At 40.5% G+C, this 15,594-nt stretch overlaps 1 protein-coding gene across 1 annotated transcript; it reads right to left on the bottom strand.

Annotated features, from left to right (window-relative positions):
- Positions 1-1,883: 1,883 nt before the first annotated feature.
- smpd4 (sphingomyelin phosphodiesterase 4) lies at positions 1,884-11,352 on the bottom strand. The gene is made up of 20 exons (XM_030768025.1): positions 11,284-11,352; positions 10,751-10,849; positions 10,573-10,659; positions 9,840-9,976; positions 9,592-9,667; positions 9,349-9,445; positions 9,179-9,231; positions 8,789-8,940; positions 8,539-8,671; positions 8,339-8,410; positions 6,073-6,162; positions 5,129-5,277; positions 4,927-5,017; positions 4,494-4,594; positions 4,183-4,346; positions 3,644-3,849; positions 3,192-3,422; positions 2,668-2,799; positions 2,412-2,540; positions 1,884-2,207 (listed from the first exon to the last, which is right to left on the bottom strand). Exons 2-20 carry the CDS (start codon positions 10,787-10,789, stop codon positions 1,884-1,886), a joined length of 2,463 nt encoding a protein of 820 aa, XP_030623885.1. The 5' UTR covers positions 10,790-10,849; positions 11,284-11,352.
- Positions 11,353-15,594: the final 4,242 nt, after the last annotated feature.

Below are 15,594 nucleotides of genomic sequence, written 5' to 3'. Positions count from 1 at the left end.
CAGCGATGGTTTACAAACGACGTACTCAAATACATAGGTTTTACACCAACATTAAAATAACTGTCTGCCTGTAAGGACTCATAACAAATTGCGTCCGTATGTTTGCTCGAAGTCTTGCACGTTTCCTGAATTTGCACACAAGTCACACAAATCTCTGTTATGGCAGAGATTTCGGATTGTGTAGGGTATTTGCCGCTTCAAATAGGGAAAACTTAGTTAAACATATAAAAAACAGATAAATTGTTGCTAAGAAGAAGCGTGTTACTTTTATTTTACATGACACTGAACTTACCTAGCAAGGCAAAACTAGTAATCCAAGCACCATAAACGTTTCCACAGTAACCCGTCAGATGATTCGCCTTCAAACAGTCCGAATCGCGGTTGGCGCACAGTTTCCAAATTCTTCAATTTTTAATAAAGTCTTCCATATAAAGTCTTCCTGAGGAAAAAATGGAATTTAACTCCGCCGTTCTCCCCTGTGGAAGTTAGCCTATGCTAAATATATAATTTCTTCTTAAGCAAGTTTGTCAGACATGAATTCTGCAGAATTTAGCATCAGTTTCTGATCCAGTGCATTTCTGCCATAGACACTTAAAAGTAAACTATTAGTTGCTAATCATTAAAAGGTAAAATATTTTGATGATTCCGTTTCTGACTTTGATCTTTTAGGCCACTGTAATTCAAATTTTTTTTTATTATTATCCATCATTCATCACCTGTGCACTGTTTGACATTTGTAGAAAGTCTTAAGGGTTTAGGATTACTTATGGATTTGTCTTAAAATTGCCATTCAAGTGAAGTAACCAGGTAAATTAAGATCTGTTAGACAAAGGACTACACTGAAGGAGGTTTCAGTCTTAGTTGCTGTGAACCTACAATGTCCAGACTGCGGGGACTAGTGAACTAGGAACAAATGGACCTTTTAAAAGTGGCTGGCTTTGGGCCTTTCAATAAGATATAACTGCACTACTTATATTTGCCTTGAAAGGCTGATATAATGAGTAATGACAATAAGTATTGTTCTTTAAAATTAAAAATTAAATTCTCTGTAATTGCACACCCACACTGTGAACAGTGAGCAGTGAATTTGTCTCTGCATTTAACCCATCCAACACACCAGTAGTGAACACACACAACAGTGGGCAGCATTCCTCTGCACCTGGGGAGCGTTAGGGTCAAGTCACAAGCCTGGTTCTCCACAGCTGCCCATTTATAAATTTCACAACATGGGAATTTTAAATCACGACGGTTGTTTATCTGGTCATTCACACAAATCCCACTGCTAAATACTGGTAACCCAACTGAATTAAGCCAGCAGAATGAAACATAGCAGAACAAAACAAAATACCACTCAAGGGAACATACAAAACTGTATTTAGAGCTGAATACTGGTGAGCAGGTGCTTCACTAAATGATAGAGACTGAAATTAGACCATTTTGTTCAGAATCTTGTTCAAACCCAGAGCAGAACATTTCCCCCCCCAAAAAGCAAGCGATCAAGCACAAATTCTGGTGTATTGAACATGTGTGGTACATTTGAGAGGGCAGTAATGAGCCGGAGAACACGGAAAATGCCAGACCATAATGTATACATGTTTGATTTGTCCACAATAGTTGTTCATGATTTTAAACAACCTGAATGAAAACTCGTAAGAGCAAATGGGCATTCTCTTAATCTAAAAAGGCATCAACATCAAATCCCTGTTCAGCTGCTGGGTCAGACATTAATAAATATTATATGTGCTCTCAAATTTCAGAAAAAAAAAAAGATTAAAAATATCGAAAGCATCTGGCTGAGATAATAACAGTCATAGTTCTATCTACAGAGTTTAAAAAAAAAAAAAAAAGAAAGAAAGAAAAAAAAATGCTGGATAAATCATCAGCTACTGCGACTTCAGTTTATCGGCAAGCATATTCAGAAGGAGTTCATAGAGAAGGCTAGCAATAAGGATGAGTCCAGTGCTGGACAACAGGCCGAAGGACATCAGAGCTAAAACCAGGTAAAGCAGCAGAATCGTGAGTAGAGTGCGGTAGCTAGCCAGCACGCGTAGACTCAGACGGGGTCGCTGGAGGGGTTGTGCCGTTCTATGCGTCACTGGGCTTTTCCGCCGTCGATCATTCGCGACCGAGGGGCCGGTCAAGAAATGTCTCCCAACGCGACCCAGGACGTCTTGTCGGGCGCAAAGTGCTACCATGCGATCTCCTAACTGTGGACAGGACAAACAATACCATCTCTTAGACAAACAGGAAAAATCAAACCTCAGGAGATGACACTAAAAAAAATGATGTCAAGGCCTTGCATGGACACAGAATGAGAATAATCCTTTCAAACAGAGACAGAATTATGAATGGGACTGTCTGTTTTGCAGTCTCACGTCTCCTCACACACAAAAAATAATCACATTACTTACCCGCTCGTTAATAAATGAGGAAAGCTGGAACAACAGGCGAACCAAAAAGCCGTTTTCATAGCTCCTTATGGGCTGCAGCTCTGGGTCTCCTTGATACTCAATCTCAAATCTGCGAAGGCCATTGATGATCTACAAAAACAAGATGCACCAAAGCTACTTAAAGCTTAAATCGATCTTCATAAATATTACGCCGCGTCCCTCTCCTCATTTTTGAGGAGCGTTACTTCTTATCCAAACTTTAAAATGTTAAACTAACCTGCATCCTGCCCAGATCTGTGAGGACAGGTCCGTTCTCCCCCTGTATGCAGTCTGGCATTTGCCTAGAGCCCATGTCGTCTTGTATCAGTGCAAAGTTTTCCATCATTTGAGAGAGCTGCCCGGCATTCAACTAGACAAGGCAAAAAAAAAAAAAAAAAAAGAGAAAATACTCAACAAGTATTCAACAAAATGTAAAATGATCACCTAATACAGTGTTTCTCAATCTTACTCCCGGAGCCCCCCTGTCCTGCATGTCTTCTATCTATCCTTGCTCCGAGCACACCTGACTGAAATTAGTGCGATTAACATGCTCTTCATTAAATCGTGTGTGCTCAGCTAATCAAAAGTGCCACTGATGAGTTCAGTCAGGTAGGTAGAGCAGGGAAAGATGGAAACTGTGAGGAGCAGGACTGAGAGTCAGTGACCTAGTACAATATTTTCAAAGTCAAAGCAGTCTCTTATTTTTACTTTGTTTTCAAAGGTGCCTTCATTTCAGGTTACGTGGTTTGATAAAAAACTAACCCGAAAGATCTGACAGAAGTAGTCCAGAGCCTTGTCCAGGAATTCGTGAGTCTTTTTAGAACATTCTCCCATGTCATCCATTTCTCCTCCTGTGTAGGTGTTGTTAAGATCCGAGGAGCCCATGCCAAACCAGGACAGGAAGGAACTGTTGGCAGCCACCTCAGCAGATTGGTCTGATATTCGTTTTGCTGTCTGTCTTGCTTGGCCGATGATCTGGACCAGTTTTAACACCTGTTTCCCCCCCACCCCCCCCAAAAACGAATATTCTGATTTAAAGCTATGGAAAAGATCCACTTTCAAAGCCAACTATCTACACAAGCTACGGCAAGGGCTATGAACGAAATAAGTAGATAAAAATGTTGCCTCCACGAATTACTCATACATCAGTAATTCCAATGTCAAACATTAACATTTATATTGAATTTCATCCCCGTGCCGGTCCCTTGGCTTACCGCGCCACGAAGCTCGCTCCCAAACATCTGCTTGTACTGGCAGTCCTGACCTTCCAGACCGTAGACGTGACTCTTGACCTTAAACACGGCATCAGTAACCATGGGCTGACGTGAGGACAGGAAGCTGCCACCGTGTGCTGGTGTGAGAAAGCCCCTGGGTTGGCGGTGATGAAGAACATGCTCCGGCTCCAGGAACAGCTGTTCTCCTGAGGATATCACACACAGCAGTATGGTTTAAGAGCAGGGTTCCAGACAGAGAGAGATGTACTCCCTCAGTATATGACTGAAGCTTTCACGGCTCTTTTGTTTTTTTTTAAAAGACAAATTTTTTTTTGCAGAACGTCATTAGAGAAGACTGTGTAATGTCTCTGGGGTCTTAAGATATTCATATATTCTTAAAAACCTTAAATACACTTTATGGGCTGACTCATATTCATTTCTTTCATGTCTTTGCCTCAGTAAAGACCATAATTTGTCAGGTGTTAAAAATTCAGAGATTAACATCCCGAACACTAATGTTAATCATTTACATCACTTACCTTTCTGGATCATCTCTGCCAGGTTTGGCTGTGCAAACACCTTGGCCACCCTGAACACCATCAGTGCATTTTTGGCATTGACAAGGTCTGTGCGTACGGCCCGGTTCAAAAAGCCCTGGAACAGCTTGGTGTACATGAGCAGGTTCTCCTGCACAAAAGAAGCCCTGTGGAGGAGACACTCTGATTGATCTGACTGAAGGAGGAATCATTAATGAACTTATGTGTGAGTCATCTCATTATGCCACAGTATGGATATCATCTGGAAGAGTGCCCTCAATTTTTGTGCATCTTGCCCCAGATACAGTAATTACCATTTCTCTGGAACATTTCTGGTCTGGCCATCTGCTGGTGGATTACTCTTGTCTCCAGTGTATCTCCATGGCTGGATGTAACTCAGCCATGTCTCCAACACCTTAGGAAATGAAACCAAGATGGAGAATTTTATTACTGTGTCATACAATGCGATAAAAACTAATTAAGCGGCGTATATATGACTTATTACATCAAAATCTTCAAATATAGTTCTCTCCAATGAGTCAACACACAATATTTTAAAGTCCAAAAATATCTGGTGAAAACAGAAGAGCTAATATGTTTTACAGCATCAACAATTTTTTTTCTCCTGCGTAGAAAGCCAAAAAGCACAAAGCCAAATATTAAATGCACTGAAACATGGAAACTGGATATCTATGAAAAATATAAATTATAGAAATGTTCACCGCTAAAGAGCACGGACACACTTACAGCCCTGAACGAGGCATCCAGAGGCCAGTGACCGAAGCAATGCTGAAGAAACACATAGAGCTTCTGCTGGACAAACCTCTGGACCACCACCCTATGGGAGAGAAGACTGGGATGAAGATTTTGATCCAGATTTACCCAGCTGAGGGTTTAAGGTCTACGGTGGAGCATTTTCAGACGCCCCGATATCCATGTCCACCCATACCTCTTGAACTCCTCAAGGGGGCTGGCCTGCGAGTGTGCAGAAGGAGAGGAGGAGATCTGCTCTGGTTTCAGGCTGTTGGAGAAGGCGTGGAGGTGTTTGACCAGGAGACGCACCACCAGGACGTGCTCCTCAGAAGGGCTAAAAGGTTCCTGTCGCATAATCCAAAAGCAGTGAGCCAATCACACACATGCATCTGTAAACAAGTCTATAACCAGCCTCTCCTTGACCACCAAAACCCTCCCACCCCAAAAAACACAGAGAAACAAAAACAAAACCTTCCAATTGCACCTCTGGTCTAAGTTGAGCTGTGAACAGTATTGAACAACTTATGGTTGTTTCTCTCTCTGCAGCTTTTATTGAGATCAGACAGGTCAGACCCATGTTATTTGATCTTGATTCTGGACTGTCTCATCCTTCACAAAGAATGAGACAGTAACACAAGTAAAAGGGCAATTTGGTCTGGACGTGTTGCACACTGAGTAGTAGTGTTTGCTAAAAAAGACAAAGAGACATGACAAAGACACACACACACACAAGTATCAAGACAAACACGATGGGAGGGAAAAAAAAAGCAAAAAACAAACAAACAAACAAACAAATAAAACACCACATTAACAAAACCAGTTGCTTTGGAACTAGGAAATGACACCACAGAAACGCTTTTCTCTTCACAAACATTAAATCCAGCGGATTTAGAGCAATATATTGGCAGTGCAAACTTACATCTCACTCACTCACACTCAGGAAAAAAAAAAAAAAAAAGCAAAAAAAAAAAAAGCTTAATACATGCTAATGCCATTGAAATGCAAATTCTTTCCATCATTCGATTAACTCAACTACTCTTGGAATTAGGTGAGTACAAAAAAACCCCCATAATCTGCTTCTTGGTTAGTCTAAGGTTACCTCCAGGATGCCCATGGAACTGAATGAAAAGGTAAAAGTACTTGGTATGTTTGGAGGGTCCCAGAGCCTGGTGGGGCGGGGGGTTGGCACAGCATGCTGGACATATTGAGGCGGTACTGCAGCAACGCCAGCTGAAGGACCCATCACAACCAGGGGAGGAAGGAGAAGTGGAGAGGGAATACAGTGGGTGGGGGGGGAAAGAGGAGTGGAGGAAGAGAGAGGGGAAAAGGAGGAGAGGAGTAGGAAGGTGAACATGAGAATAGAAAGAAAAAAGGATAGAGTGCAATCCAAGAAAAAAAGTTGGACGTAGTAAGAATTGAAATGGGAGTGAACAAGAAGATTAAAAAAAAAAGGAAAAAAAAAAGACACATTGACCACAAGGACACAAATGCCATGGTAACTCTAACGATGCAGTAGTCCTTTTCATACCATAGTCTTTTTTTTTTGTTGTAAGGGTACTGCTCCTTTTGCCATTTTTAAACTAATGGTAAAACAGAGCTAGGCCTCTTGTATTGACTTCTGATGTATGTAACAGATCATCAACAGATCATGAAGAATCTGATTGGATGTGAGATCTTATTGAGGAGGAGGAAAAGGAGACACTGCATCTCTTTCTTTACAGAGAAACTACAGTACACAATGTAGTCGCCAGTTTATTTTAGATGCATCAAATGATTTAAGGAGAATCGGATGGTGATGTGCTTCCTAACTTATTCTAGCTATTAGTTTGGCTGGAGATTCACTGAAACCGGTCGTTTCTGGTCATCTCAGAATGTTATCACCCTCAGTTTACAGCTTGCTCTTGACTGAAAGACTCTTTTTTTAAAATTGTTGTATCTTTGTGAACAAAGGGTCTTGAAATTTGAATAAGAGGAACTCTTAAAGAGTTGACAAAGCATTTTGTATTAAAATGTGCTGCAGGAACATGTACACAAAATTCAGTCAGCAAAATATAACCAAATTGATAACTCAGAATGCCTGGCATTATAATCATACGTAAATACCCACAAACTCCAGTGTGTCCTAATTCAACCATCCATTCACTTAAACCATAAGCCTTTCAGCATTAGTTCCCTCTGATGGTGAAAGAAATCACTGAAAGTATATACTATTACTATAGTTTTTGGATGTTTATTTATGACTGGACAAAATTCTTTAACTTAATTTGTTCTGGGTGGGGATCTCCATTCATACATCATTACTACATAACCACTACTCCAGATGTCATGGTGTCATATTTTTTTTCCCCCCTCCAAACCTCTCTTTCGGTTAAGCAAACATAAGAACGAATTCATCCTGAAAATAAACTGGCGACTAACTATAGGCTGCACAGTGACCGCTACAGAGAGGGAGGTACAACTTCTAACAGGACTGAGGTTGAAAGCGAGGGAGCTGGTATCCATTCTGTATGCTGCTTAAAAATAGATAAAGCACTCATCAACAAAGCTCAGCAGGCACACAAATAAAAAAAAAGGCCTTAGAAGAATCAACAGCCAAAAAAACCAAAACAAAACAACAACAAAAAACCCAAACAAACAAACAAAAAAAACAACAGACAAGAGGGGCTAGAGAGACACACACCATGCAGACAAACGAAAACAGAGGAAGCAAAAGCACTACTACCAGAACCACATGCCCACATTGGTGCAGTAATGTTTGTTCTGCCTTTGCCTTTACGACCAGAAGTTTTCAAAGGGGGGGGGGGGTATGAAAACGTCTTCTTTTTCTTTGATAAGCAAAACTTGATTTGAGCGCTTGAAACGGCAATTAATCACCAGAAAGGAAAGACTGCGGTAAATTGCTTTAGAAACGGTAACCAGCAAGATGCCCCTATAGCTACTTTACAAGTAAAAAGTCACAAAAAACAATGGATGGCCACTGTTTCTGTGTGCATACAGAAAACCCGACATGTAAGAAAAAAAAAAAAGCCTCATATCAGCGTTATCAGTATTGCGGTAACATTTGAAAGAAAATAAGCTCATACTAAGAATGGAAATGATTTGAGTGTGTTTTATGTACAATATTCAGAATCTGTGTGTGTGTGTGTGTGTGAGAGAGAGAGAGAGAGGATGTGAAGGATGCAGGGATCCGGTGGACTGGATTAGGGGTTGGGGGAAGTGATGGTGGGGGACAGTGGAAGAGTGTGCACATGGCTATCGATGAGGAAATTGTGCAGTGGTCCCAGTGCAGCATGGGATACTAGGAGAAGGGTGGTGTGGTGGATTCAGCCAATCAGCCGTGCGGTTGGGAAGTGCAGGTGGTAGAGGAGTGGAAGCCTGGGGTTAGCGGCCTGTGCCAGACTCTTACCTTCACTTGGGGAGACTGGAGCTTCTGGTACATCTCCAGAGAGTAGTGATGCAGCCACATCTCCGCAAACATCTATGGATTTAACGAAAATAAAACACAAACAAACAAACAGAACAACAGACATTTCACACACATGAGCTACCGACAAGTCCCCCCCCTCCCCCTCCATTCACATCAGAGGACAACATTACGAGCATTACCTGTAGTAGTGTCTCTGACCTCCATATCTCTTGAGCAGAAGGGTCGGCATTGACTGAGGGCTGATGGGAGATGTGGCGTTTCAACAGACTGGAGCTATGGACACCATAGCCTAAATAAGGCACACCGGGAGACCTTGGACAACCCAAACACAACCAAATTAACATACTTGCCTAAGCTTTTTTTTTCTTCTTCTTCTTTTTTTTTTTTAGAAAACATGAAACAACAAAAGAGCATCCTGCAGCTCAGTACCTTGGAGCAGGAGGAGACACAGTACCCCTTGTGTCAGAGAAAGGGGAGGGGGGCACACTGCCCTCAGTAGGCAGAAAGTATTTGAGGTAGGTGTCCACCAGCACAAAGTAAGCAGTGTCTGAGGAACTCACATGCAGCCCTGGAGGACAGTTCTGGAAAGGTCATCAAACAATTTTTTCATTTCTTGCACAGGAAACGCACAGAAACCAGTTAACTCAAAGATTTCATTTGAAAAGTGACTTACAGACACAGATGTTTTACTGAATAACAAGTTGTGTTTAAAAAGAGCTGAATTTTTCACTACTGAACTTAGTTAACATGCCATAAAGTAATATCAAGACCTCAGTGGCTATTCTTAATATTAGGTGCAGTTATTATATAATCACTCACCTTTGGTGTGATGAGACAGTAGGCAAAATTGAACATATAATACTCAAATGGATCTGGAGAAAATAAGAGGACGACTTTTTGTCAAAATGAGCCTGAACACCGCACATAAACTTATAACAAGTGTAAAGTACAAGTGTAAAGATTTTAACGGAGTGGGGAGAGACACATACTCAGGGACAACATGCCCGACATTGGAAACTGAAGCTTGTTATGAAAAAGTGGGCAATCTGGGAGAACTCCTTCATGAATTGATGCTTTCACAGGACCCTGAGTGACAACAACAACAACAACAACAACAACGACGACAAAAATCTGTTACTGAAGTAGCAGAGCATAGAGTCCTTATAAAAACTGCATGAAGAAATGGCAAAAAACACATTTAGATAAAAGTGAATCATTTCATTTGGACTTACAGGCAGATAACTAATGGGGATCTCATACTTGTACTCCTCTGCTTGCAGTTTGTACACCAGTTTCATCATTGGTCCGCTGAAAGGTACAAAATTTGGGTTCAGAAGATTGTGTGACATTCTCCACTGTTTTACTGAATCTATTCCAGACTGTTTCTCCACCTTAAACGACAACGGTAACACAATACATAGACACTGAAATAAGGTCACTCACTCATACAGAACCCACTTGCTCACACACAACTGCTAACCTGGGGTCCAGAAAGCTCATGACAATAGCATATTCATTCATTCGGGTCTGCAGAAACCTCAGGTTCCAGCCCACTATGACCCCATCCAGACTCCCGAAGATACTCTCCACCAGCCATGGGAAGATCGGATGCAGCTCCTAGCCAATAAAATAAATCGTGCTCATACAATCATCCACAGGGTTTATACGACACCAACAAAAAAGAAAACAAGAGAAGGCACAGGGGTCAGGGACGTTTAGCTGATCCATGTGATTCAGTGGGCTTCCTCCAGGATTATTCAATCAGACAGGCATGTGGACACACATAAACATGCACGTATGTTCACTTCACTCAGGAGTATTGGCTCAGCGTTTAAACAAACGACATCGCTTGACTCTAAAACCAGCACTGTGATAATAGGGATACTAGACAGACGGCGCAAAGTTCAGTCATGTGCAAAACACACAGAGGTGCCTGGAGGCCCGCAGCTGTTGGTTCCTACCACGTGCCATGAGGAAGCAGCCATCCCAATTCCTTTTATCTCTGATGTACTGTTCGTAACACAGCGACAGCTGCTTTGACACATACTTCAAATGACACACCCCACCTTATTTCACCAACAACAGTTTCTTGCTAAAATCTGCTTTCGGTCAAAAGGTCTCGTTCACATTATCCACCAAATTTTGAATTTCAAACAATCAGCTTTACCCATCTTCTCACAAATTACATATGATGGAAAACTTAAATGGTATACCTTAGCAGGGTAGTCGTCTATAACCTTTGCTAATTCTTGGCATCGCTGGAATAAAGGTTTTGCCGTCCAATCAGCTTTCAAGTTAGCCTACGATTAAGAAGTAAAAAGTGAGCTAGATTAATGTGCCTTGTAATCCTCGGACTTTCATCACTAAAGTAACTTTATATCAATTCTGTACCAAAAGATAATTCGGTTGCTGTAGAACAGGGGCGGCCATGGACACTGGACCGTTAACAATGCTCAGCCAACTCGACACCACTGCTAACAGTCAATCCACCTGACAGATAGAGAAAAAAAGAACGTCATACAATGTGCAATGCAGAAACAGCGCAGAGTAAATTCACTTTAAGTCTGAACAATGTGGCTGATGGAACCAAACCTGCTATCGAAATAATTACATAACAATTAATCTGCTATGAAATTACATTAAAGTGTTCTCTATTTTAAAAGTGTTAGTAAACACCGTAAGTGACTACTTGAAAGACTGCTTAACGAGACAACCTTCAGTTTCATTATCTGGGTTTGCTAACTAGCAAGCTAACTGTAGCGTTTGTGTAGTTCTAGATGCAGAGCAAAAAGCTAACTGAAAGGCTAGTAACCTAGCTGGATGAATAACACATCAGTCGACAATAAGACGTTACTGAGTAATGTCCTAGTCGCTATATCATGGCAACGATAGTGACAAGTGATGGAAACTGAGCTCACATTCACCTTTTCCCACTTATGCGCTGAAGTTGAGGTTTCGTCCTCTTCACCAAGTTCCAATATACCGCGTTTGCATCTTAAGAAAATGGAAATGGTTGTTTTATTACGTCATTTCCCCAAGCTGTGCTCCCTCGCACATGCATAGGACAGAAAACAGCGACACTAATGGTTTAAAATATAGATGGAGATACTGGTGTACTGGAATTACTGCATGTAAAATTCTGTAAAAGAGTATAATTACTTAAGATCATGTATCCTTTTCAGTTTTTACGATTCCTTAGAGAAATACCCCAGTGTGTCTTCATATTTTGCTTAAGTCGAACTTTAAAGCTATTTGATCTGGACGTGGGGCCATCGCTAGGAGAGCCCAAGGGCTTGTCCTTCAAAAGAAACAATGCAAACTGAAACTCCGTATCCCCGATGTAATGAATTCGTTTTCAATGCATAATACGTTCTCTCATAACCTATGTTCAGCCTCGAAATTACATATTTTATTAATTGTTAATTTTTTATGAGTTCCCTGGGCTGTGTACAAAATAAACACCAATCGTATCACATCTATTTGTAAACTCCATAATCTGCGTAAAGCAACAGCCTTCTCAAATCTGTAAATCAGATGCAGTTCTATTTTACAGCGATAGATGGCAGTGTTGCCTTCTTAACGATAACGGTCCTTCCCATTAGCACGGTGAGCCACACCACTGTATGCGCGCGCGCGCGTTTGTGCGTGCGTGCGTGCGTGTGTGTGTGTGTGTGTGTGTGTGTGTGTTTGAGAGAGAGAGAGAGAGAGGGGGGGGGGGGGGGTGTGGGCATGCATGTATGAGTATTAAGTATGTCTATGCTCTTTAAGTTTTATGTTCTATGCTGTTTTTAATGTACTATGTAAAATTCCCTGAAATGGCTCTGTAATTTGCCTTGTGTATTCACACCCCTTTTCATACAAGTGCATTCATCCTCATAAATACCCTTGGAACACTTTGCACAACCGGGAAATTAGGCAATGTGCAAGTGATTAATCTACAACATCCACTTTTTAATTTCAGCTCATTCCAACTGAGAATTAATATGGTTCTGCTCCACCCGTGCATTACATAACCCTTCAGCATCCCCTCACCTGATAGACTTCAAAGACTTGAAGTGACTGCCTGATAATGCCATAAGCTGTCTCATGATATCTGAACCTGAAGGAACCCAGTTGCTGTACTTTGATTTCCTTTAAGACACATATTTGAAAGTAAGGCAGCATTTGTTTTATTTATTTAAATCTCTTCAAATCCCTGAGCTTAGACCCCCCCCCAAAAAAAACCCCCAAAAAAGCCCCAAACAAACCAGTCTCTTACTCTCTAACCTGCCTTTTCATGCTTTCCACATGGACATCCATAAGTTGGTAACGTCCCTAATCAGTCATCTTTACTTCATTATACATTTTAGATGGACACTCTGACCAGTGCCAGACTAGGCAGACTTGGCGCTTTGATCTTACAATATTCTGAATCTGAATTCAAGTATATTTAAAGACTAAGGTTTTTGTTAAAGCTTTTCTCTAGGTTTGTTAGGAAGCGTGATGTTTTTGAATAAGCCGAAAATTATTCAGGATTTCAGTTAAAAGAGCATACCCACTGATCAAGCTGTTTTGGTTTTATATTTTGTTTGTATTTTTGTTGTTGTTGTTGTTAATTTTCTTAATTACTCTGTAATCATGTTTTCATCTGGATATTATGCAGTAGAATCAGTAAATAAAAATGCTCAATTTGTGGGCTGTAATTAGCCTGATGTACTGTAAATGCATTGCCACAATGCTACAAAAAGGATTTAGAAAAGTATACTTGTGTGAGCAAATACAGGCTTGCTAAACCTTCAGGAAATCAGAGGAATTATGTGGTTTCTCTCCCAACCCATTAAAAAAACCAGCTCTGTTTGATTTTGAATATGACAGTTAATTGAGTTTTATGGAAGATGCAACTTCCAAACTGGAGTTTCAAAGTTTCAAACTGGAGTTTGAAATAAAATGAGATGGGAGAGGACTGCATGCTACGGATGGCGGTAATAAAAAAAATTTGAGTTTAACCCTCAGTGACTGAAAAGCTATTTTCAGAGAAGAGTTGTCTTGATAACAAAAAGGGAGGTCTTTTGTTTGCACCTTCTTTGCTTTCAGACTCATACAGCATCTCACATTCATTAATACTGTTGTCTCTCATCCCTCTGTTTTAACAAGGGCACATTTCATTATGAACCTAAATATGCCATATTACAACCATGATATTCCCTTACCACCATCTTTCTCTTTTTCATTCTAATGTTTCTCTCTTTGGTTCTTCATCTGATTGGGCAATATATAATGCACAGCTATGGCCTTCAACCCATTTGAATACACTGAAAAATATGCAGTGAGACATATCTATGTCTTGTCTTGTGAACTCTAGCCACACACATTCTTCCTGTCACATTATGATCCTGCTAGATTGTCAATGCATCAATATTATCTAATGGTCTCACTTTCTCTGGGATCCTTTTTGTTCACTGTGCTTTTCGTGGCTCTGAGCTGAATACGCGAAGAATTCCACCAAAACCAAACACTCGATTAATAAGAAAATAGCTTTGTATTTGGCACAGATAAGAAGGCATTGCAATTTAAGTTTTCTTTTTCCTGTGCCTCATTGTGTTATTTTTGCCTTCCTATTTCACTCTAAACTGAGGAGGCAACTACTGCAATTCCATCCCCATTGCCCCTATGGCAAATTGGCTCTTTATCAAACGCAGGCCTCATCTATCAGTTCAAAGACGGGTATTGAAATTGCTCCACTGCCAACAAATCAGACCAGTGGATCTGGCCTTATCTAGAACAAGGCCGTCATCACTCTGGTGTGCTGAAAGAGGAAGACCTGTGCATTAAGACATTTTGCTTCCACGAAGAATATAACCCCCCTTGACCTCTGGATGATCCGGCTTGTGGTTCCATACATAGGTATTAAGAGATTCCCAGTTAAGTCATGATAAAAAATAAATTAAAAAGTCACAAGCAAACTCCTCTTAGCAGTAGAGTTCTAAATCTTTCATTTCAGGTACCTCTTTTGCAGGATGACCCCCTCAGTTAAGGGGAGGCTGGTGATTTGTATTTCAACTAAGTAGAAATGCTAAAATTAATATTTTCTTATACTTGACATGAATCATACAAAACCAGTCCTTTATGTAAATGTGCACAGGGCCATCCCAATATCACACCAAACTTATAAAGTCACCAAAGTAATGGCAAACAGCAGGTCCACGACTCTGAGTGAAATAAGTATTTTTTTTTTACACAATAGGGCTTTAAAACCCTATGTTTTGTTGTCAAGCTCAGCTAAACTTTCAGAAGTAACTGCTTACAGAAATGCATTAGTTCACAAAGGGTTTGTGGTTTGCCCTTGGAGTATTGAAATTATATAATATATAGTCACAGTTTAAAAAAGCAATTTGGGAATCTCCGTCAAATTTCCCAACTTTAAGCGTAAGTGTGAGGTATTATCAGTCCCCTGAGGGTGGGGGGAAGAAGTCCTCTCTGAAAGCGCAGGGCTGGGAAATCTGCAGTGCAGACTTTTACTGGCAATAAATTCATGGACAGAGTTAAGCGGGTCACGACTAAACCACACTGATAAGAGACAGGACTTATAAATGGGAGCATGGGCCAAAAATAATACATTTCCTCTTCTTATTCTCTTATCAGAATTGCTGGACTACCATTGAAATGATCAGAGAGACTGCCCTAAGCATGGCCCACCAGTTGCTCATTTCTCCCGTTATTTGAAGCACTGAAAGGGCAAAGGGTCATTGAAAATAGTAATTACTTCAGGTGCAATGTTTGGAGATGGTAACGGTTAAGCACAAAACTTATGCTTATTATGTTACAATATTGATACATATAGTATTATGAAATATGTAGCCCTCATTATCAAAGAGCCATCTGGATGCAAAGTTGTGCAGGACCTGAAAGTTTGGCAATTGCTCGGGTGACAATGATTTATCATTATACCTATCAGTATACAGTACTTGCATTACCCTACCATAAATAGTGGAACAACCTCATTGTTTAGGGTTGGATGAAATATAATTAAATGTGTTATTTTCTAGCTGAAATATTTTATATTGCCTATCTTTACATCATAGCCCTTTCTTTCATAAGACTGAGCACTGTGAATTTATTTGTATGGATAGTATCTATATTTGACATAGAGGACACAACATGCTTGTTTCATAATTGGATGAGATGTCAAACACTGTCAAAAGTGACCTAGTAGATATCTCTGATCTGAACAAAACTCCAAAGCATTACCATTAGTA

This window comes from Chanos chanos, chromosome 3 (genome assembly GCF_902362185.1).
Source record: "Chanos chanos chromosome 3, fChaCha1.1, whole genome shotgun sequence".
Lineage (NCBI taxonomy): Eukaryota > Metazoa > Chordata > Actinopteri > Gonorynchiformes > Chanidae > Chanos > Chanos chanos.
Note: the sequence above shows the minus strand (reverse complement) of the source record. Positions and strands in the feature narration are given on the sequence as shown.